The 21,221-nt window shown below is 42.6% G+C and overlaps 1 protein-coding gene across 6 annotated transcripts in view; it reads left to right on the top strand.

Annotated features, from left to right (window-relative positions):
* Nucleotides 1-21,221, top strand: part of App (amyloid beta precursor protein) — a 217,788-nt gene that overhangs the window by 138,293 nt on the left and 58,274 nt on the right. For 4 of the 6 annotated variants that reach the window (XM_050138545.1, XM_050138546.1, XM_050138543.1 and 1 more), the window contains 3 exons: nucleotides 12,354-12,487; nucleotides 17,131-17,205; nucleotides 17,598-17,756. In XM_050138545.1, coding sequence (XP_049994502.1) covers nucleotides 12,354-12,487; nucleotides 17,131-17,205; nucleotides 17,598-17,756 — 368 coding nt within the window. Of the gene's footprint in view, nucleotides 1-970; nucleotides 1,028-12,353; nucleotides 12,488-17,130; nucleotides 17,206-17,597; nucleotides 17,757-21,221 lie in introns of all 6 variants that reach the window. The other 2 variants (XM_050138541.1, XM_050138540.1) reach the window with 1 other exon arrangement.

Genomic DNA, 21,221 nt, shown 5'->3' with positions numbered 1-21,221 from the left:
TCACTGGAGTTGGTGGGGGATGCATACACTTTACTCGACAATGTGTAAAACCTCAATGCTGCCAATAGGGTTTTATTAGATGGGGCCAGTAGTTCTGACTTAATTATTACAGAATTGGACTACAAAGTGTCAAGAAAGCAAAGACAGAGCTGGGAATGTAGGTTGGTAGTAGAGCGCTTACCTAGCAGGTACCAGACTATGTTCAATTCTCAGAACCATTGGAGGAAAGAGGGAGAGGATGGGAAGACTGGAGAGATGCTTCAGTCTGTAGAAACCTTGCGATGCAAGCAAGAGGACCCGAGTTCAGGTCTCATTCTCGGGATGCAGGGACAGGAGGATCTCTAGTCTAGCTAGCCAGTGGCCTGCTTGTTCATTGAGAACCCTTTGTCTCAAACAATGGTGAACAATGATCGAGGAAGATACCTCAGGTCTCCACACCTGTGCGTGCGTACCCTAGTACACGTGTATGCGTACACACAGACGTTACAAACACATACACTACACACATGAATAAAAAGTAATAAATGAGAAAAGAGAACAAAGGGGTTGAAGGCCAGTCACATGGGCAGATGGTCGTGCGTGGAGAATGAAGCTTCATCACATAGCCTAGCCAGGAGTCCAAGTTTCTTGTGAACAGGTGAAGTTGGGGGAGCTCTTGTGAGGACGGCATTGAAGGGCATTGAGGATTCCTGGTGGCAAGGAGGGAGAAGAAAGCCAAAAGTCCTCCAGAAGATTTCCTGGCGTCCTAACAGTGGCAGAATGTGCCACGGTTGCAGTACTAACCTTTACTGGGGACAAATCGCATCTGTGTGTGTTCTTTGGTTCCCTGCTTAGGTCTTATTTTTGGCTGAATGATTTTTTTTACCCCATTTCTTAAATTTAGTTCTTGATGCATCATATGAGTGTGTTTCTGCCTCATTCCCGTGTTTCTGTTTTTGTTTTTAGTTATGTTCTCTTGTTTTCTCCTTAGCAACCCAAAGTTTACTCAAGACTACCCGTGAACAGCTTCCCCAAGATCCTGTTAAACGTATGTTGACGTTTACTAGGGGGAGGGACAAGGGAAGAAGTGTGATGCATGGCTGGGTGTGACCTTCCTTCTCACCACCTCTTTGCATGGACTTTGTGATTCTCGACCAGGTGCCCTTTAATAGACACTGTCTCTTCCCATGCCCTTGCTCGTCGTTTCGCCAGTTTTACCGGGCAACTTCAGATGTCGGGACAAGAATATTGACTTAACTACTTATATTTCTGATCAAATTCTTTACTGATTTGTGTAGTTCCATGAAATATCACCCATATAGTGTTTCTTTGATTTGACAGAACTTTTATTTCCTGAAAGCTGCCAACGTGCCATAATTTAATGACATCAGATGTATTAATAGAGGTACTCTCTCCCTAAAAATATAGTATTGTGTATCAAAGACAAGCTTTTGTGCACCGCAGTTTTGTGTGTGAAATGACAATTAGAAAGTGAGAGGTCAGTCACCTAGATTTCAGGATTACCCTTCTTCTCTCCCAGAAGGCACATTGCCTGGGGTGAGGTGCTCCACTTGAGGCTTTGTGGATAGGAAAGAGAAAGGGGGTTTCTATAACCAAAGGCTCCTCATCTTCACAGTATTTGTTTTTCTGGCTGCCAAATCAGTCTAATTTCATTTTAAAATGTGTTATCAAACACATCAATGTTCATTTTTAAAATTCAGGCTATAAAATAGATTCACCCTCTCTGGGGATGAACTATATTGTCGATACTTACTGAAGCCTGAAGAGGAGACCCAATTTCAGTTATATATTTTATAACTAAAACTCATACTACACTGCCGTTTTTTCAGTATGGCCTCCTTAAGAAAGTCCAGCCAATTCAAATGATGGGGTAGCACTGGAAACATCCGGTTTTGATTGACAGAGTAAACCTGTGTCCTACTATTGTGAACTTTTTTCCTCTAAAACGTTAATTTGTGTGTGTGTGTGTGTGTGTGTGTGTGTGTGTGTGTGTGTGTGTGTGTGACATTGTTCCCGGCACTTTCAAAAATCACAGATCTTTCTCTGGCACGCGTGTGCACATTTGCCTCGCCTCTTTTTGTGCATATGGACAAAAATGAGGCCCAAAGCACTTCATGAGTGGTCTGGAGGCTTCAGACACAGGAGGACCGTGTTTGAAACCTAAATGACTCCCTGGCTGTGCTCCACACCAAATGGCTCAGCATTTGGTTCTCATGTTTTTCTAGGATAGACAGTTTCTGATGTTCAGAAGGCACATTTTAAAAAAAACATAGGAAACAGAGAAAAGCTGAAAAATGTAACACCCTCCCCAGCCATGCCAGGCATGTGAGTAGCAGGCATTTCTATTCCTCGTTCTTTTTAAAAATGGCGGTGATGGATTCTCATCAATTTCATTTCCTTTCAGTATGTAAAAGACTGTCTGTTTTCATTTTTCTTAATTGATAAGCCTTATCTGAGAATATGTTTTCATGAAATATACATAACATTTTCCTGACAGATTTTGGAAGTCTCACTTTCTTCTTCAACTTACAGTGTGGTTCAGACCCTGACATCCTTCCATCCTGGGAGGATGAAGTGATTTTGTCAGCTATATTTCTTGTCTCCCTACAGAGACTATTCAATCACAGCGAGTGAAGGGTTTTGCAGTGCTAGTACCAACATATGGGAGAAAGCATATAATTTCTAGTTATTTATAGACATGCGGCTATGCTACCTTATTTATAGCAAAGCCACACATTTGAATTGAAGAGTCATGGTCACCTGGAGGTCAAATGCAGATGGCAGACTCAATTTAGAAGCGAGATGAACAGAGCGGGAACAGCGCGGTTTACACTTTGCTCCATCCCCTGTTTAGAGTTAATTGAACGGCATCACTTTGCTCTGAGGTGGTTGGTTTTTACAGATGCTCCGTCTGAATTGCGTCTGGTGGAAAAATAAATGCTAAGTGGGCTAGAAAAAGCTCTCCCATTGAATGTTTTAAGACTACGCGTATAGAGAACTGTGCACCGGGGCCCCATCATGAATCATTTCCTGACAAGACTTATTACTTGAATCAGGCAATTGCTAGACTTTGAGTCTTTGCCAAAAAAAAAAAAAAAAAAACAACTTTGAAACGCATCACGGTTTTCAGGACACTTATTGTTTGCTGTTGCTCTCGCAGAGGACTCTAAACCACAAATGTAAGTGAGGGACGTGAGACCGAAGAGCTGTCATTTACTCATAAACATGGCTTCATATCTCTTTGAAAAGCCTTTCCATGTAAGCACTTCCTGCGCTTTAGCTGTTTCTGAGGTCAGTTCTCCGTCTATTTGACTTGGTACACAGGCCTCACCTCCAGTCCCTACAACGTAGTGTTTGTAAAACAGTAAAATTTTATGTAAACATTTGACCAGCTGGTTTCAAACATGGAAGATCATTGCCTGCCTGCGCACTGTCCCATCAAACTGAATCTCCAAAGGCAAGCAGAAACTCCGTGATAGACACAAAGATCACACCACATTTCAGCCAGCTGATTGACCCATGGGCAATCTACCCACAGGGTGACCCAGTTCTGGTTACTTTATGTTGTAAACTTTGGCACTGAGGTTTCTTTGCCTCAATATGCTTGCCATTTTGTTCCAGAAAATTCATTGTGATAGTCCATTCAGGTACATATGGGTGTTTAATGAACCAGTTAGATGACCTTTCTAGTTCCCAAATGCTGTAGAGATAGTCCACATCTATCCCAACACCAAGTACGGACTATGGAGTTAGCTGTCAATGCTTTTCCTAGTATAACGTAAGCTACTGTGGATGAAGAAGATAAGCCAGCGGGCGCCATTATTCATGGCTCACCTCCATCCCCTTCCCCTCTTTGTTTCATCATGGTTTCCTGAACCCCATCCTCAGAGCAGCTGTGTTTAGAGAAGCTCAGGAGCCTTGCTGCTCTGTTTGCCTGTGTGTTAGCATTGTGTTCATGGACTTAGGTCCGTGATTACAGCATACTGAGGTAGGTCTGGCCCCTGTACACAGTTAAAGTGGGGGAAAGGATGAATTTGTAGTCTTGCTTGTTGTATCAGGAAGTTACGATTTGCATACACTGAGTGGCTTGGTGCATGCATGAGTGGGTAGTACCAATGTAACCTCAGTCATTGTCTTTGGCCAGATTTGAACTATTATTTTTAATTATTCTCTTCCTGTTCTTCAAGCTGTGAAATGGTGGGCATCAACTTTTGTTAGTACATTGTGTAATGCTAGTTACCAAACTATGATAGCTTCTTCAGCTGTCAAACTATATTAAAAATAATTATTGACCTAGGTATATTGGTTTCACTCCTTTAATCCCAGAGCTCAAGTGGAAGAAGCAGGTGGATCTCTGCAAGTTCGAGGCCAGGCTAGTGTATACTTCCAGGCCAACCAAAGTTACACACAAAACAAAACAAAACAAAAAATAGTAGTTATTCTTATTTAAAGATCTAGTCCTGAATTGAATTATGTATCCCAGGAGTGGCAGTAAAATTCTACCACAAAGAAAAATATGAACCAGGTGTTGGGTATGCAGAAATACTTAGGAAAGAAGTTTTCTTCAAAGGTGTAATGATTAAAAAGTCTAAGGAAGCGAGCAGTTCAATTGTTTCAAAGACCAGCATTTGTTTTCGTTTGTTTGCTGGTTTGTTTTTAAGAAGAGCCATTTACTGTGTTAGAGGAGGCTCGTCAGGAACGTGCTCTATGCATTAGCTACCTGAGACAGGTGTGGAAGGGAATCCTTTTTATTAAAGGGATTTGCCTTGCTTTTCTGTCAGGCTGTACATCCATTATTACATCTGCAGAGTGCTCCAGCCACTGACAGTAAATAAATAAATAGGCATCATTGTGGGTCCCCATGACACATTCTTAAAAAAAAAAAAAAAAAAAGCAGCCAGTGGACTGAGGAGATGGCTCAGTGGTAAGGTCTCTGCAGTGGTGCAAGCATGCACACCTGAGTTTGTAACCCCAGCATCTATATGCAGAGTCAGGGGCTGCAACCCAGGTATCCATAACCCCAGCCCTGGAGTGGAAAGTGGGGCCAGGTAGATTCCGGAGTGGAGTCAGTCTAGCCGGTTCATCTGCTCCCAATTTAGTGAGAGACCATCATTAAAAACAAATAGAGGGGGCTGGAGAGATGGCTCAGTGGTTAAGAGCACTGGCTGCTCTTCCAGAGGACCTGGGTTCAATTCCTAGCACCCACACAACAGCTTATAGCTATCTGTAACTTCTGTTCCAGGGGATCTGATGCCCTCACGCAAACATACCTGCAGACACAACACCAATGTACATAGAATGAAAATAAATAAATTTTAAAAATAAATAGACTAGGGAACGACTGAGGAAAACACCCTACATTGGCTTCCTGCCTTTGCTTGCTCGTGCACACATGCAAAATTACAACAAAATGAAAAGCGGCCATCAGGCACACATCCTCTTTAATACCACGGTGTGCTGGCGCTATGGCTAAGCCTTTTGAGAGCCTCTAGTAGGTTAATCTAAACAGTCCACAGTTCGGTCGTTTATTAGTGGGGTGAGGGATGTGGCAGAATTAAAGCCCAGCATAAAGAATATACGTGAGTTGGGAAAGATTGCTCTGGAAGTCTGGGGTAAAATGAAATTGGCTTTATCTTTAAGGCCGCCAGAGAAGTTAAGGTCGCATCGTCATTCGCTTCTATGAGAGTGAAGAGTGACATTCTGAACCCGTCTGTAAAGTATTGAGCAGTCAAGACTAGCCGTGTCTTTATGAACCCACTGGTAATAAAGTTGAGGAAGCTTCCAGCAAGCTGACAAGAAACAATACCCTTACGATTAAGCCATTCTGGCTTCCGGTTACCGTTTCTTTTGTTTTAGTTATTTTTGTCTGTGTGTTTGTTTGCATTCGGCCTTCAGATAGCTTTTAAATGCGTGGAATATAGGTATTAACAAAAATAACGCCGGCATTCGTGTTTCTCCCATCCATTTCACTCATCTGATAAAAACCCCGTGTCAGTACAAGTACACAGACATAAAAGAGAAATGTAGCCTGGCTGGCGAGGAGCACACAGCATAGATTACATTTTTATTACCTTATGTCCAAGCAGTACGTTGATAGTGTTCTCCAGCAGCCATGATAGAGCTGGCTGTAAAACACGCGTGACAGCAGGGCTCATGGGCCAACGCGCCTTGGTGCCTCTCTAAAATCTGCTATTCTATTGAGAGATCACAAACTCTTATTTTCCCGTTAGGAATGGCCTGTCTACCTGACACTTGGTAGGAATGATCAACTGTTTAGGTTTTGAATGCACCAAGAGTTTTTAGCAACTTCAAAATTAGAGAAATAAGGGAAACTTTAAAAAAAAAAATGGTTTAACTTGAGATGGCAGTTTGAAAGCCCTGTCACGTTGAGATTAAATTTTCTCATAAATTTCTTCTCTACAGGTTTATATTTCACTCATGCATAAATTACCCACACTGCCGTGTCCCATAACTTGCAGCCATTTCCAGCGGCAGCATTACCAGCTCTAAATCAAACAGCATTTTCAGTGAGAAGGCAGTGAAGTGCGTTAAGTCTTCGCTGTGATCTTCACTTGCCAGTGGTGTGCAGATCAGTTGCCTTCTGTCTGAGCCAGTGTCAGTGTATGGGCTAGCTGCTATTCATAGACTTCTGTTTAGGGATCACTCTGTGTTTTAGTTTAGGTGGTCGAGGTCGTTAGAGTTTGAAGGTACAAGGACTCCATCATAATTGAAACTTTGTGGCATGCCAGGTTGGTGAGATGACTCAGCAACTAAAGGTACTTGCTGCCAAACCTGACCACCTGGGTTCCTTCCTCAGCCCCCATATGGATGGAAGGAGAAACCTAACCACCTGGGTTCCTTCCCCAGCCCCCATATTGATGGAAGGAGAAACCTGACCACCTGGGTTCCTTCCCCAGCCCCCCATATTGATGGAAGGAGAAACCTGACCACCTGGGTTCCTTCCCCAGCCCCCATATTGATGGAAGGAGAAATCTGACCACCTGTGTTCCTTCCCCAGTCCCCATATTTATGGAAGGAGAAACCCGACCCCATCAAGTTGTCTACTGACTGCCACACGTAGCATGACACACACAACACACACAAAATAAAATAAGTAAACATAAAAGTAAATTTTTTTTAAAGTGGTGTCACCCTGGAGAATGGGAAGTCAACTGGATACAAAAACTATAGAGACAAGTTTTTACAGTATCTTTAAATGTCACTGTCAAAATAAACTGGAGTCCAGTCATCCCTTAGTCCCCATGGTTTCCTCATCCACGTATTCAACCAACCACAAATCAAACAAAATGCCTCTGTACTGAGCGTATGTAAACTTTTCTTGTTACTGTTCCTCCAACTATATGGCAGCCTCTCCCTTTAATGTTTGCATTGTCTTCAGTGGTACAAACAGTCAGGAAAAGGATGGTGTGTACGTTACATACTCAGAGTCATCCAAATAAGCACAAGGGATGCTGGCGTCCTAGAGTTCCTCCACGCACATACCCAGGGACAGTTAAACGATGGACTGACTACCAAGCTGGAGCAACAAGGGAAACCAGTATTGGTATGGTTTGACTTGATGGTTCATCTCCTTGAGCCCTCTGAGCTGCAGGGTGACCTCAGCCACATCCGGGAAACCTCAGGGAGTTTCCCTTTGTTTTAAAGTAACTTCCTCAAGGGGCAGCAAATATGGGAACTGGCAACGTGTTCTCAGGACCTGTGTGTTTTGTTAGAGACTGTCCACCAAGATTAATTAGGAAACCAGAAGCAAGCCTGTTCCCCACCGCCCAGAAAATAGACTTCTGGTGGATCTTGAGAAGGCCTAAGAATATACAGTAGGGCCTGCAACCTGCACCGGTGTGTTGGAATTAAAGTGAAATGGCCCTTCACACATGTGAGGAAACTTGCTCCCATAACACTCAGCTTCCTAGGGTTTAGATTTAAGAAACAGACTCACCCATGTTCCTTCTTGTATGTGGCAAGCAGGGGAGTGGGACTCTAGAAGACATGTGTGTGTATGTGTGTCTCTGTGTTTGTGGATTAAATGCCCATATATGTGTGAGTATGCATATGCATGCACCTTAGGATCCCAAAGGTAGACAATGAGTGTCCAGCTTTATAATTCTCCACTTTATTTCCTTGAGACAGGATCTTTCTTGGAACCTAGAATGAGGCTAGCAGCCAGCAAGCCTCCGTCATGATCCTGCCTCCCCTCTCCACATTCCTGGGATTACGTATACACAGCCATGGCTGGCTTTTTACATGGGTACTGTGGCTCCTATATGATATTTTTAAAAACACATCATATATTCCTCCTTATTGCTCCTCACTGAGGCCTCATGGCCCTCTATTTTGTCCCCACCACTTTCACCCCGACCCTTCCACCCTCCTGCAGCCTCCTCATTTGCTTATCCTGGAATGTGCGAGATAGTCTTACTTCTTAGGACCTCGCCGCTAGTTTCTGCATCACCTTGTCGTGTTCTTCTGCAGCTCGTCGGGAAGTGTCAGAATGTCACTTTCATAACTGTGACTCGGCCTGGACGCCTGCTTAATTGGCTCTAGCCTCCCTGCTTGCACTTCTCCTCCTGCCCCCCTTTAACCCTGTTTTCTTTTTCCCCCCATAATACAAACTATATATTACTAACTCTGTGTGTGTGTGTGTGTGTGTGTGTGTGTGTGTGTGTGTGTGGCGAACGCGTCTTTTGCTAGGATATTATCCACCAGACACTACTCTTTCCCCACAGGATTTGCATGTGGTAGGAGCTGAGACACTCTTGGGAAGGAGAGTAAAAGGGAAGTGGAAAAGCACATTTGTGGCAGTGTAGCCGCCACCTCAGTGTGTCAGGTGGCTCTGGCTTCGCAGATACAATAGCTTCTGATTGCTTACACGATACCAGAAAAGGCCAACTTGATGGAAGAAAGGTTTACTTTGTCTCACTGTTGCTGTTTCCATCAGTGGTCACAGGACTTGGTGTCGGGGCCGGAATGCTCGCAGGACCAGCTGCTGTACTGTGACAAACCCCTGCAGGCCAGAGGCTGGACAGTGCAGGTGATGGGCAGCGCCCATTCATGGGGACAGGAGCGGCCCCCACAACACCAGTTTCCGTATGTCCCAGGGCACAGGCAACAGAAACTGTACTCTTGCCACTCAGAAAGGGTCACTGCAGCCGCTCCAAAAGTGGATGGACAACTGATTTGGGAGGGTTTATTTTTATTTGAATGTTTAATTATTTGTTTGTCTTTTTTACACACACAGGGTCTTGTCTTAGCCTCGGCTAGCCTCAAACGGGTACTCCTGCCTCAGCCTCTACTTTAGCTGCCAGAGCACCCTTACACTAGGTTTTTTTTGTTTGTTTGTTTGTTTTGCTAAGAAACAAAACAAAAAAAAAATCTTTGAGTTTTCCTAGAAGCTATGATCTGAGCTTAGATTTCCAATATGGTGAAACAGTCATCATCTTTTAATTACCATTTACGGTGCTGGGCATATATATGCATTTTCATTTGATATGGTAGGAGTATAAAATATCCTACTTCACTGTGTAGAGGATAAATTCAACATCCTAATCAAAAGATGAATTCAGGATTAGGTGGGTCAAAAAAGGGTTAGCCTATTTTTTGAGTAATAACAAGCTAATTTATCCATACACCCAAGTCACTGGAGAGGAACTTAGTTGTTGAATCAAATAATGAAGAAGTTCTCTTAAATTCCAGTAGTAGGTTGTAACTGGGACTCCTCACAATATTTCCTTGAAGAAATATGGGATTCCTCAGGTTATTCTCCAGGGAAATGGTGTGTGTGTGTGTGTGTGTGTATGTGTGTGTGTGTGTCCACGCGCACGAATACATTCTCGTAACCCAGCAGGAACTGACTCTGAGGATTGACGTCTGTGGTGTTTTGGAGACCGATGAGAACATGGTTGACTCATGGGTAAGGCAGTGACTCAGCAAAACCTTGGGCATCAGTGTGTTCCCAGTCTAACAGCCGAAGACCAGTGTCCCTGGTCAAATAGGCAAGAATCCAAAAGCACAAATGCCTTCCTCATTTGTCTTTTTGTTATGTTGAGGCTCTTGGTGGAATGCAGTCAACATTTCTTAGCCCTCAGATTCAAACACACACACACACACACATCAAATGATGGTTGGCTTGGGCACCCTGTAGCTCATTCAAATTGGCACATAAAATTAACTAGCATAGAAATAATCTTGATGAAACTGAAGAAATGGTGACAAAGTGAAATGTTGATTTCCTTGTACCTGTAAGAAGTATATTTGAAATAGCCTTGATACTGTTAAACATAACTCACACGCTTATTTCTTGGGGCTTACGAGCCTCCATTTCCATTTGGATCAGTTGGAGTATGTTTTTCCAGGGGGGAGCTCCTCTTTGCTTGTACTTATAGGAGATGACTGCCTGCATCGGTGCGTTCACGCTGTATAAAATATAAATTGCCTGGTCGCCTCAGGCTGATGCATTTTAGGTTTTACCTTAACTTATCCTTTTTGCTCTGCCAGTAAGAGGGGGAACAGGATTAGGTCCATGGAAGCAGATTTTGAGAAGGTGAATAAAAAAAAAAAAAAACGCGTGCATATGGTTTGCATGAAGTTATGCAGAGCAAATTCGTTTGTCTTTGATATCTTTTCTTTTCCAGGCAGTGTTTAAAATTACAAATTGTTTTTCAGTCATTCAGGTTAAGAACCCACATATTTTACTCATTTCAGTGTTTCATGTGGGCTCTGCCTAAGTTTAATATTTTTAAGAAAATATATGTTGCTTTTCCTGCAAATGATATTGCATAGTCCTGTATTCTAATTTCTTTCAGTGAATTAGAAATAAATGCACCTGATTTTCCCCCAGGGTTAAAAAGATTTCTGTCAAACCTGACAGGATGCAGGAAAGGGACAGTCATACGGTGTGTGATTGGCACCTCAGTGTAGGATGCAAGGCATGCCGCCACAAGATAAAAATCCTGGAGTTCACAGTGCTAAAGTTACTTGCCCCGGGTGCCATCTGGGGTGAAAACATTGTCTTAGGTTCGCATCTAGCTGGGCCTAATTTCGGAGTCCCGAGTGGACCGTCCTTCGTTCTCCCCATTAGGCAAGCATTACCCTTGTCACTGGATGGACACAGCTCTGTAAGGCTCCAGGAGCAAGCCTTTGCCTCTTCTGTTGTGCTCGAATGCCAGCCCTAGACAGATAACACAGCTGCTTTTATTTATTTATTTATTTATTTATTTATTTATTTATTTATTTTATTTTTTGAAGAATAATGATTAACCAATGACCAAAGCAGAGGGAAAGGAAGCAGAACGCATGTTTCTCCTATTTGGCAAACTGACTTCTGGTTTCCGCTGACATGGTCAAAGCTTTTATATTAATGCCAGTCAGGTACACATGAGTCTAGCTTCAGACTTAGCTGTGACTTCTGTTGGAGATATTACATCCCTGGCCTGTTACTCCAAGAATTTGATGAGAAGTATCAAAAGTATCAAAAGAATATTTAGAGCGGTGGTTGATACTTTTGAATAAACATTTATTTGAGGATGGTGATGTCATTTCATGTTTAGGGAGAAGACATAGTCTTCTTTAAACTCGCTCTGTTCTCTGCCTTTTTTAAGACTCTTAGTCAATTCTGGCCAGTCACACTACTCATTTGTGAGCTAGAGCATTTTTTTCTATACATCACTCTTAGGTTTTGTGAGTATCCCTGTTGCCGTATAACATCTCAGTGGATGCTACAATTCAGACACTACTCAGTGGTATGAATTCAAAATAGAAATTACTGTCTTCTTGACAAACAGTGTAATGAATTATAGATTCTCGCAAACGTGTGAAGGCTGAATGTCCTTGTGTGGTTTCTCAGCTGCACTTACCGATGTTTACATTGCTTTCGTGGTGTGTCAAATACTCTCTCGTGAAGGGTGGCTTTGTAATTAAGCTGTCTGAAACACAAGGTGAGGAATTCCCATTTCCCTGGGATGCCTTCATTTTGCAACAGCCTTATTTTCAGATTCCACTGGTTTCTGCAGGAATTGCAATGCATGTTTAACATAGCCAAGCAGCATGAGGATTTGATAAAAACATGGCCATGTTAGGTGACGCTGGCTCTAGGAGTTCCTGTCTGGTAAAGGCATTTTTAATGCTCTAGTTTTAAAATGTGCCTTTTCTCAAGGCACTGACGAGGCGAAACACACTCTGGCCGTGGTGAAGGGTCTCTGGGGTTTCTGTAAGCAGCATCAGCATCCTCTGCACACTCTTTTTCCAGAATCTCTGTCCCAGGAAATGCCTGGCTCTCTGTTAGAGGTTGGGCATTCTGCTTCTTTTCTCATCCCGCCTTCTCTTCTTCTCCTTTCCAGTTCCGACAACAGCAGCCAGCACCCCTGATGCCGTGGACAAGTACCTGGAGACACCTGGCGATGAGAACGAACATGCCCATTTCCAGAAAGCCAAGGAGCGGCTGGAAGCTAAGCACCGGGAGAGGATGTCCCAGGTAGAGTGGATTCTCTTCTGTGGCTTGGTAATCCAGGGAAATGTGGCCTTGCCTCTGCCTCAGTCTATCTTTAGACATAAAGTTTAATTTAAATGTTTTCTGTTAGGACACAGACTATAGGACTTTGGTCTCCCGCAATAACATCTAGTAAAGGCGAGTACAGGAGGATTCTGCAGCACAGATTAAAGTGTGTCTCTGCTAAGGAAACACTCTGTGGAGATGCTGAGGGGGTGACTGTTGATTGCTGTACTATGGAAAACTTTATTTTTCTGTGTGTATCGCATAATAGGCTATGCACACTTAAGTGTGCATGAAAAGATTTATTTAAAGGATGGAGAGGCGGGGACTCTGGAGGCAGCTCCGCCAATAAACCACTATAATCGCTGTTACCCACTAAACATGAGAATCTGAATTTGGCTCGCAGAACCCACAGGTAAAAAGCCACGCCTGATGGCCTGTGCTGGTAACCCAGTGCTGAGGAGGTGGATGCAGAGACAGGCAGACCCCCTGTGGCTTAGAGCCAGCCAATCTAGTCTGCTTGGAGAGTTCAGGCCAGTGAGAAAAGCTGTTTACCAAGAAGGATGTGTTTCTGGAGGAAGAACTACAAGTTTAAGCTATGCCTTCTCCCTTGGGCTAAATCCCAGCCAACTTACCTGGCTTTTATGTTCCAGCCACTGACCTCAGTCTACTCCTCCTTTCCCTCAGATGCCCTCTAAGGCTTTGCTCAGTCCTCCCTCCCACCAGTCCCGCCTGAGACTGGCCCTAGCTCCATCACAGTGTGCCTGGGTGTCAATCACCACTGTCTTGTCCTTGGAGTTCATCTCCTGATCTGTCTGTTGGTGTCACTATCCCTGAGTAACAAGAAGACCCTTATTTTAAACCGAACCAAGGATCTATCTCAGAAAGCAGGACACTATTCTATATTTTTAAAGACTAACTGTAGTACTTGTCCCTGTTCTGGAGTTAGAACATCAAGAGAAAGGGTCTCACAACCGCACTAGACCGCGGTGCTTTGGACCGTGAACTATGATTTAAAGTCGAACAGCTGCCCATGAGGAAAACCTGAATGTGTGTTGAATTAGAAAGCCAGCTGAATGGAGCAGCCAATTGAAATCAGTCTTTCTGAAGACTGGACTTTCCACATTTTTCATTAGAAAAGTCATTTAAGAAGCTGTGGGAAGACTGAGAAGGATTTACTATAAATCCCTCCCATAACTCAAAATTGATCTCATTATCTGAAGAGTTCGGAGGCTTCCCTGTGGCCCTTGGAAATGACAGTGCTGGGCTCATGAACTGCCCAGAAATCTACAGATCGTATAATAAACACTGAGAGCCCGCCATGATGTGTCCAGCGCCTGTCACTGCACCCTGACCCCAGCCTTGCATCTGCCTCCCATTCGCCCACTGGCCTGGCTGCTCCTCTCCCCTGGGACTCACTTGGCTTTAGATCGTAGCTTATTTCAGAAATGCCCTCCTGCTCATCAGCCTGTCCACAAGTTCACACATTCCTCTGCCTCCCATAATTTTTGAATGTGGGAACAAAGTTGCTCTTACCTTTCATTTGAACCTAAATATTTGTATAATAGTTGATTCATTGGTGATTTTTTATATCTATATTCTATATTTCTACTAATCTCTAATTCCTTTTAATCCATGTGAATTTATATGATCTATACCAACCTTTGTATTTCATTCTCAAACCCACCAATTTCTTTTGTAAAATAATTTTGAAGGCCCACGGAAATTTTTCTTCAGTGTATCTGAGGTATTTTTATGAAGTTACGAAAACTAGTTTCAAGTACTCTGTTAGCTTCTAATATGGTGTGTTGCAGAAATGAGAACCTAGGGAGCATAGCCACTTAATCCAGGACTTCGTTCATCTATTTCCGGGAGATTTCCTCCATCTTCTCATCCCTGATCTGAGATTACTTAGCTCTTTTCATCCTAGAGCAGAGAATGCTCCTCGTAGATTCCAGGATTACAGGTTAGTAAGGCTGAGCTGACATTTATCTTCATAATCTGTGCTGCTGAGTTCTGGGGACTTTTTGACTTTGAACTTGTCTGCCTCTTAAATCTCTACTTAGTAATAGTCATTCTCTCTGCACGACGTAGTCAGGACTCTGGAGAGCCGTAAATCCTGATGGAATTGATACCTCTCGCGCGCAGGGAAAAAGCTGTCGTTCAGGGATACACGGGGCAGCCCCGAAGTTCAGATCTAGAACACGTCAAGTGCTCGAATGTGGGCCTTTCTAGCTTGATTTTTCTCATAGTTCTAAAATTAATTTTCCAGGTTAACATACAGAATAATGGATTCCGTCTATTTCTATTAGCGACCAGGGTGTTTTCGTCAATGTTCGTGAGGACGATAAGCTAGCCACCTGAAGAACTTGGTTGCCACTAAGTTCACTAGAAACTCACACACAAAACTAAAAATGCTTTTACTACTGTATTAGTTACTTGTTATAGAAAAACCCGACAAAAACATCTTCAGGCAGGAAGAGTTGCTTGGGCTTAGAGTTCCAGGGTATGGTCCTCGGTGATGCCATAATCATGGCTGGCACCAGGACACTGAGGCAGAGGATCGCCTAGCATCTACAGTCAGAACAGAGTGCATGTGTCTGCTCGGCTTGTTTCCTCTTTTCCCTCAGTCTGGAATCTCCAGCAGTGGCATGTAGGGTGAGTCTCCCCACATCCATGAACCTCATCTAACCTAGAAAACACCCGACTCTCCTTCCTAGAGACCTGTTTCCATGGTGATTCAAAATCCTGTCAAGTCGGCAAGCAAGATTCTTCATCACCGCTATTTACATATTTAGTCGTTTTAGTATGTGTGCAGAATTAAGTCCTTTGAGATGAAATTTCACCTGATGCTGTTTTTTTTTTTTTTAATATACTCGATGGCATCTTAGGAACAGCTACTGGTACTGACACTTAGCTCTCCTGTTAAATATATGTCCAGCGCCATTAGGGCACATTGAGCTCCTTATCCATTTATTATTTTCATGGTTTTCTTTAACTTGTATATAAAGTGAGGCTGGCCTTTACTAATCACGTGGCCTGTTATAGGGAACCAATTAAATCAGATTGACCTTGTAGAGCTCTTAATTCAGTAATATTATCTATTGTGAGTGGGCCCCAGTGAGTGGTGTAAGGGTATCTTCCATCACAGTGTGTCTGCAAGTGGTCCTGTAGTGATGACATAGGTTATGTAATTATGGGAGTAGAAGATATTGTTAAATTATTCTGAAAAATCAATGTTTGGGTTCATTTCTATAGTAATACATATTTTCGATACATTAGCTAGGTGAATGGTAATTATTTCATAAATCTGCAACTCCAAGCAGGAAGTTCAGGTTCTGAATGTCCAACTGAGATGGTAACAATGCATACATAATCAGGGAATCTGTTTTCACTCCCCATTAAGACACTGGGTTTCTATCTCAAACCAATTCTGAGATTTCTTGCCTGAGGAATTCTAGATAGAGCGCCACCTCCCAGGGAACATTCTTCACACAGGAAATTGAACCTTTTTCCTCCCGGGCTTATCTCATCTATAAAGCAAGGATAGTCTCTTCAATGTCTCCTTGGTCCACCACTTTATTAACTAATAGAAACACCCAAGTACCTAGGACAGTTTGTTTGTAGTTTTTCTTTGTATCTTGTTCTTAAAAAAAAAAAAAAACTAATTTTAAAAAAACTAACGCAGATGCAAATTGGATGTGATTTTATAAGCCTTGTTTTCTTTGCAATTTTAAAGGCATCAAGCTTTCTCTGACTTTAGATATATACAGAGTCCTCAGGTACCCACCTGGTAAGACACTGAGATTTTGCTTGCTTCGTCTTCCTTCAGGAAGCTCACCTCACACTTCAACTCATTTCACAGACAAAACAGTAGCAAAGGAAAAGGCAGCCACAGGTGATAAGAAGTTAACCCTCATTTTCATTATAGACACTATTGTGATTGGTGGACGTCAAGACAGAGAACAAGAAACTGCCATGACACATCTCACTGCCCTGGTTATGCAGTGGCGTTAGCTTTTGACACATTTGGGAAATTATAATGGAAGCTTTCTTAGAATTTCTGGGTGAATTTGGAGTAATCTTTGCTATTTGTGACTTTGGTTACTGAGCTCTATTCTTCTTTTGTGTAAAGGGTGGACCTTAGGATTTCACACAGCAGAAGTCTTTTTTTCTCTTCCTGTATCATTTCTTCTTTGGTGGCTTTGTATTCCTACTTCACACATATGCCAACCCCACATACACCATTTGAAATGTTTTGACTTAGTGTTGTAAAAGCTTAAAACCAGTGTGTTCAGTTTATTGATGGGAGTTCTCGTTCAGATAGCATAAGCCTTTTAATTGGTGTTTCTCACGTTGAGTGAAATGACTTTCAGCCATTTCTCAAGGAAAACAAGCAGATGAAACAACCTTGTTCAAGAGGATGCAATAAGCATTGACATTAATAGTTACCATACTGCCAGCATAAATTATTTATACTCTTGTAGGACAAATATTATTCCTGTAGAATAGCCATGTGGCGTGCTTTTAATGGAAAGCATACTGTAATATAATCCACCCAGTTAAGTCTGTATTTGAAAGAAGAGCTGAGGATTTTCAGTTGAACTCTTTTATCTTCTTTATAGGTTATGAGAGAATGGGAGGAAGCGGAACGTCAAGCAAAGAACTTGCCCAAGGCTGACAAGAAGGCTGTTATCCAGGTAGCACCCAGCCCCATCTTACCACCAGACAGACACTCACTCATTAAGGGCCCCCAAGCATCCAGCAGATGTTCGTGTTCATATTTGCATGAACTTGGATCCTTCTCACTCCTTGACTTCATAATAAGTTACTTCCTGACATTTGCTTCCAACTATTTCAAATCAGAATTAATCACTCCAAATTTCTGTTGTTGCTCACAATCTTCTTTCCATTATTGATACATCTTTGGGTTGCCAGAGTTCTCAACTCCTCCATTCCCTTGGAAAACTTAAGTGAAATTAGAAATTTAAACTGATACTGTCTCCAAATTATCTTATGTAAACAGATAGGCTATCTTAGCATTAATAATTACAATAAAAAACAAATGTGTTGTGTGTGTTTTCCATGTCAGCATTTCCAGGAGAAAGTGGAATCTCTGGAACAGGAAGCAGCCAACGAGAGACAGCAGCTGGTGGAGACACACATGGCCAGAGTGGAGGCCATGCTCAACGACCGCCGCCGCCTGGCCCTGGAGAATTACATCACCGCTCTGCAGGCAGTGCCTCCAAGGGTAGGTCTCATTGAGATCTCACTTCAGGACATAGCATCAATGGTGCTTTTAGATTACTTGTGGTCCACTTGGTCCTGGAAGGTCTCTGCTGAATTCTCATTCCTTGAAGTCCCCTGTCCAGATTCCCTACCTCATTCAGTCTGGAAACTCAGGGGCCTCAGGTGCTGACAATTACAGCACCTCACCTTGTGTGTCTGCTCTTTCTCTGTGGTCCATGCTCCTCACTTTGCCAGAAATTGCTGATCCATCCTCTTCTCTGGAAGGAGAGTGAAATCTTGATCCTCTTGATAGATCTTGACTAGAAGAGGGAATCTGTTTGCATTATGTAACTATATCCAAACCCCACTCTCTGCTGCTGAGTTCCTCACCACTCTGATCTTTCTTTCCATGGTGAGGAGCTCCTGGCATTCCTCCGGGTACCAAGATGGCACTGACTCTGTTGTACTGATGACATCACTGTCATCTTGGGGGATGGGGTGGCTGGTTCCGGGTGACACCACTAGTAGCAGACAGGGAGAGCTATGAGTCAGTCGCCCACTGCAATGTCTTCTCTCTGGACTGTACTTCCTGTCTGAACAAAGAGCCTTTGTAAACACAATGTCCATATTAGCATTTCATTTTCTGTCAACAGTCTTTGTCTTTCTAAGGCAGTACTTAGAAATGCTGGTTATCTCTCTCTGCAGATGACAAGGTTTGGGGTTATTCTTTCTTTAGAGAACATGCGTCGGAGAGAAGAGTTATGGGGACCATTTGCCCATGTGGTGGGTTGTGAGACAGGAGAGCCACTGTGAAATGATCCAGCCAGAGTCCAGTCTCTCTGCAGTAAGATCTTTGTCCGGGGAGATTAGAGATAAAAATAAGATGAGGGCTGAATGGGATCTTGTCAGAATCTTTAGTTGGGTCTCAGCATCCGAAAAGGCAACAACAAACAGGGAGTCTTCCAGAGCTGCATCAGCGGGATCATTTTAGATAGCTCATAGTAGTGCTTAATAGACCTGTCGATTAAGCCATGTATACTGTGTATTTGACAGCAGTATTTTAAAGGGAATTTGTTTCACTGTCAGAAAAAAAAATCAGATTGTTGTTGGTCACTTTGAGAATGCCTGTTAAATTGTTATCTCTGAAATGCACAAATCTCCCCTTTCAAATAATATAAGTAGTCCACAAGCTTGCGCCGTGGGGCAGTGGGTCCTAAGTGACTGACTCTGTCCGAGTGTTGTTTAAATCTTTAAGCCTGACTCGGCATCGCACTTAGCTCCAAACCTCAGAAGCCGTTAGAAAATTTTAAGACTCTTCTTGATTGCTTCTGTGCATTTCTCTTACAAGATGTAAAGCAAGGGTTTCCATCAAGTCTTGAAGTTAGATCTACGAAGAATAGGTTCTGGAGAAGTTGTTCACACCAGTCCCAAAGCCAGAAAATGTTGAGTTTTTAGATATGTGATTTAAATATAGCATTGGCTGTTTGAACACATTGGTGAAAGTAGAGGGTTTTGTTCTATTTTAAAATAGTTATATTCTTAACCCCAGTCTTATTCTTAATAGTTCTCAAGCTTTATAGACAGATCTTCTCAAGACCAGTGGGAAATATGTGACCGTGGGCACAAATGCACCCTATTTTAATTAATTAAAACAAAATGAAGAGTTAGGTTGGAAAGCTTGGAAGCGTTTCTGTGTCTTTGAAAATATAATTGTTCCCATGTCCCCCCCAACGTGGAGCCCCACCCCACCCTGTCACCTCCTTCCTTGCTCGTGGAGCCCCACTCCACGCTGTCACCTCCTTCCTTGTCTTCCCAGGCAGCTAGCTGTCCACACAACTGTACGGCTGTGGTGCTCTGTGGCTTTTTATGTGCCAATGTTTGTTTTTCTTTCATCTTTAAAATGAAAAACTTACTATGAAACTACAAGTGTTTAGGTATTTAAGAAAAATGTATAGCACACAATTGAAAAGAGGAGTGATTTTTCACCAAAGTATGCCTTAGAGAGCAGGGGGCTGATAAGAACCCCTCAGAATATACATGTGCATGCGTGCACACACACACACACACATACAGAGAGAGAGAGAGAGATTCAAACCATTTCCAAGGCTCATTTGATTAAATTTAACATTAATTCTAATTTAGAACTCCTCATTATGAGTGAGTCTAAGAAGTCTTGTTTTGTTATATAAACATTTTTAATTTAAAAAAAAAATGAGCTCCCACTTGTTTCGAAACATAGTCTAGGTGTTGGAAATGGAGGAGGTACAATTGAAGTAGCATCGATGCATTTGGCCTTGAATTGTTGGTTCCTTGAAGCAAGAATGCGGGATCCCAAATGTGAATGTGCAAAATTAAAGCAGATTGTTATAAGTCACCATGAAGAACGTCAAGAGCGTGTCACAGTTGGCATTTGTCGGATGCTCAGACCGCTTGGCAAACCTTTCCAAGGGCCTGCGTTGCTTTAAAACATTTTTTTGTTTACTAATTAATCCTCAGCTCCATGGGTTCTGCCTTCTGGGCTGTGTTACTAAGCCTGTTTATCCTGAGAACTTCGGTCTGTTTGGTTTGACTAAACAAGACTTGAAGATGCAGAAGTCCAGATCAGTTCTGGCCCCTCCCTGCTCTGGGGTTGGAAGACCTCAGCTCTGTCTCCAGCACGCTACCATTTAGATGAAGGCATGAATCATGGAACCGGGTACAAGTGCTAAGTTTCAGTCCAAACTGAGTGTATTTGACAAAGGTCACTGGTTTGTATGAGAGGATGGCACACAGCCCATTTTCTACATGTTCTGGTGGTACTTAATCCCCAAGACAGCCATTTAATCTGTAACCAGGAACAAGTTACTTAATAAAGGAATTCGTCCTTCCCAGTTGGAAAATTAGGGTTAATTTTTCAACTCCTCTTTCAGTTAATATTTTTCTAGCTTTCTTTGTCCATAATTCAAAACCAGAAGGACTTATTGAAGGTTCAGGCAAGACTGTGGATGTCTTCCTTCCAGAGGGCACTGACAGTCAGGTGGAACAGGTGGACTTTGGTGACTATCCCAGTTGGGAAGATCTGCTTCTTATAAAGGGGAACCAATGGACAGCGACTTTCTGGAAAGCAACCCCTTGAACATGTGTAATACTGCTGCCCTAGCAGTGTGTATTAGTCAGAAAGCCTTATTATCCAAACTCTTCCTGTGGAATGCATCTTTATTATCTGAACTGGAAATCACCAAATGGAGGAGGCCATGGGAATGAATCTTTTACCATTTTCTCAAATTTGTGTTTGACCTAGCATAGTGATTTTCTAAAGAAAATATCAGATACATTTTATATTGGGCTTTAAAATTTTCACTCAACACTAGACCTACAGACCAAAAAAAAAAAAAGATTATTTTTTTAAAGATTGCAATGTAAGTTTCTCCCTGCTGGTTTTGATTTATTTTGTTGGTTTCTGTTTGCATTTAGTTTTGCTGGTTTTGTTCTTGTTGTTCTGCCTACC

This window comes from Alexandromys fortis, unplaced genomic scaffold, assembly GCF_014885135.2.
Source record: "Alexandromys fortis isolate MF-2015 unplaced genomic scaffold, M_Fortis_MF-2015_v1.1 scaffold_11, whole genome shotgun sequence".
Taxonomy (NCBI): domain Eukaryota; kingdom Metazoa; phylum Chordata; class Mammalia; order Rodentia; family Cricetidae; genus Alexandromys; species Alexandromys fortis.
This window is presented reverse-complemented; position numbering and strand designations above follow the sequence as displayed.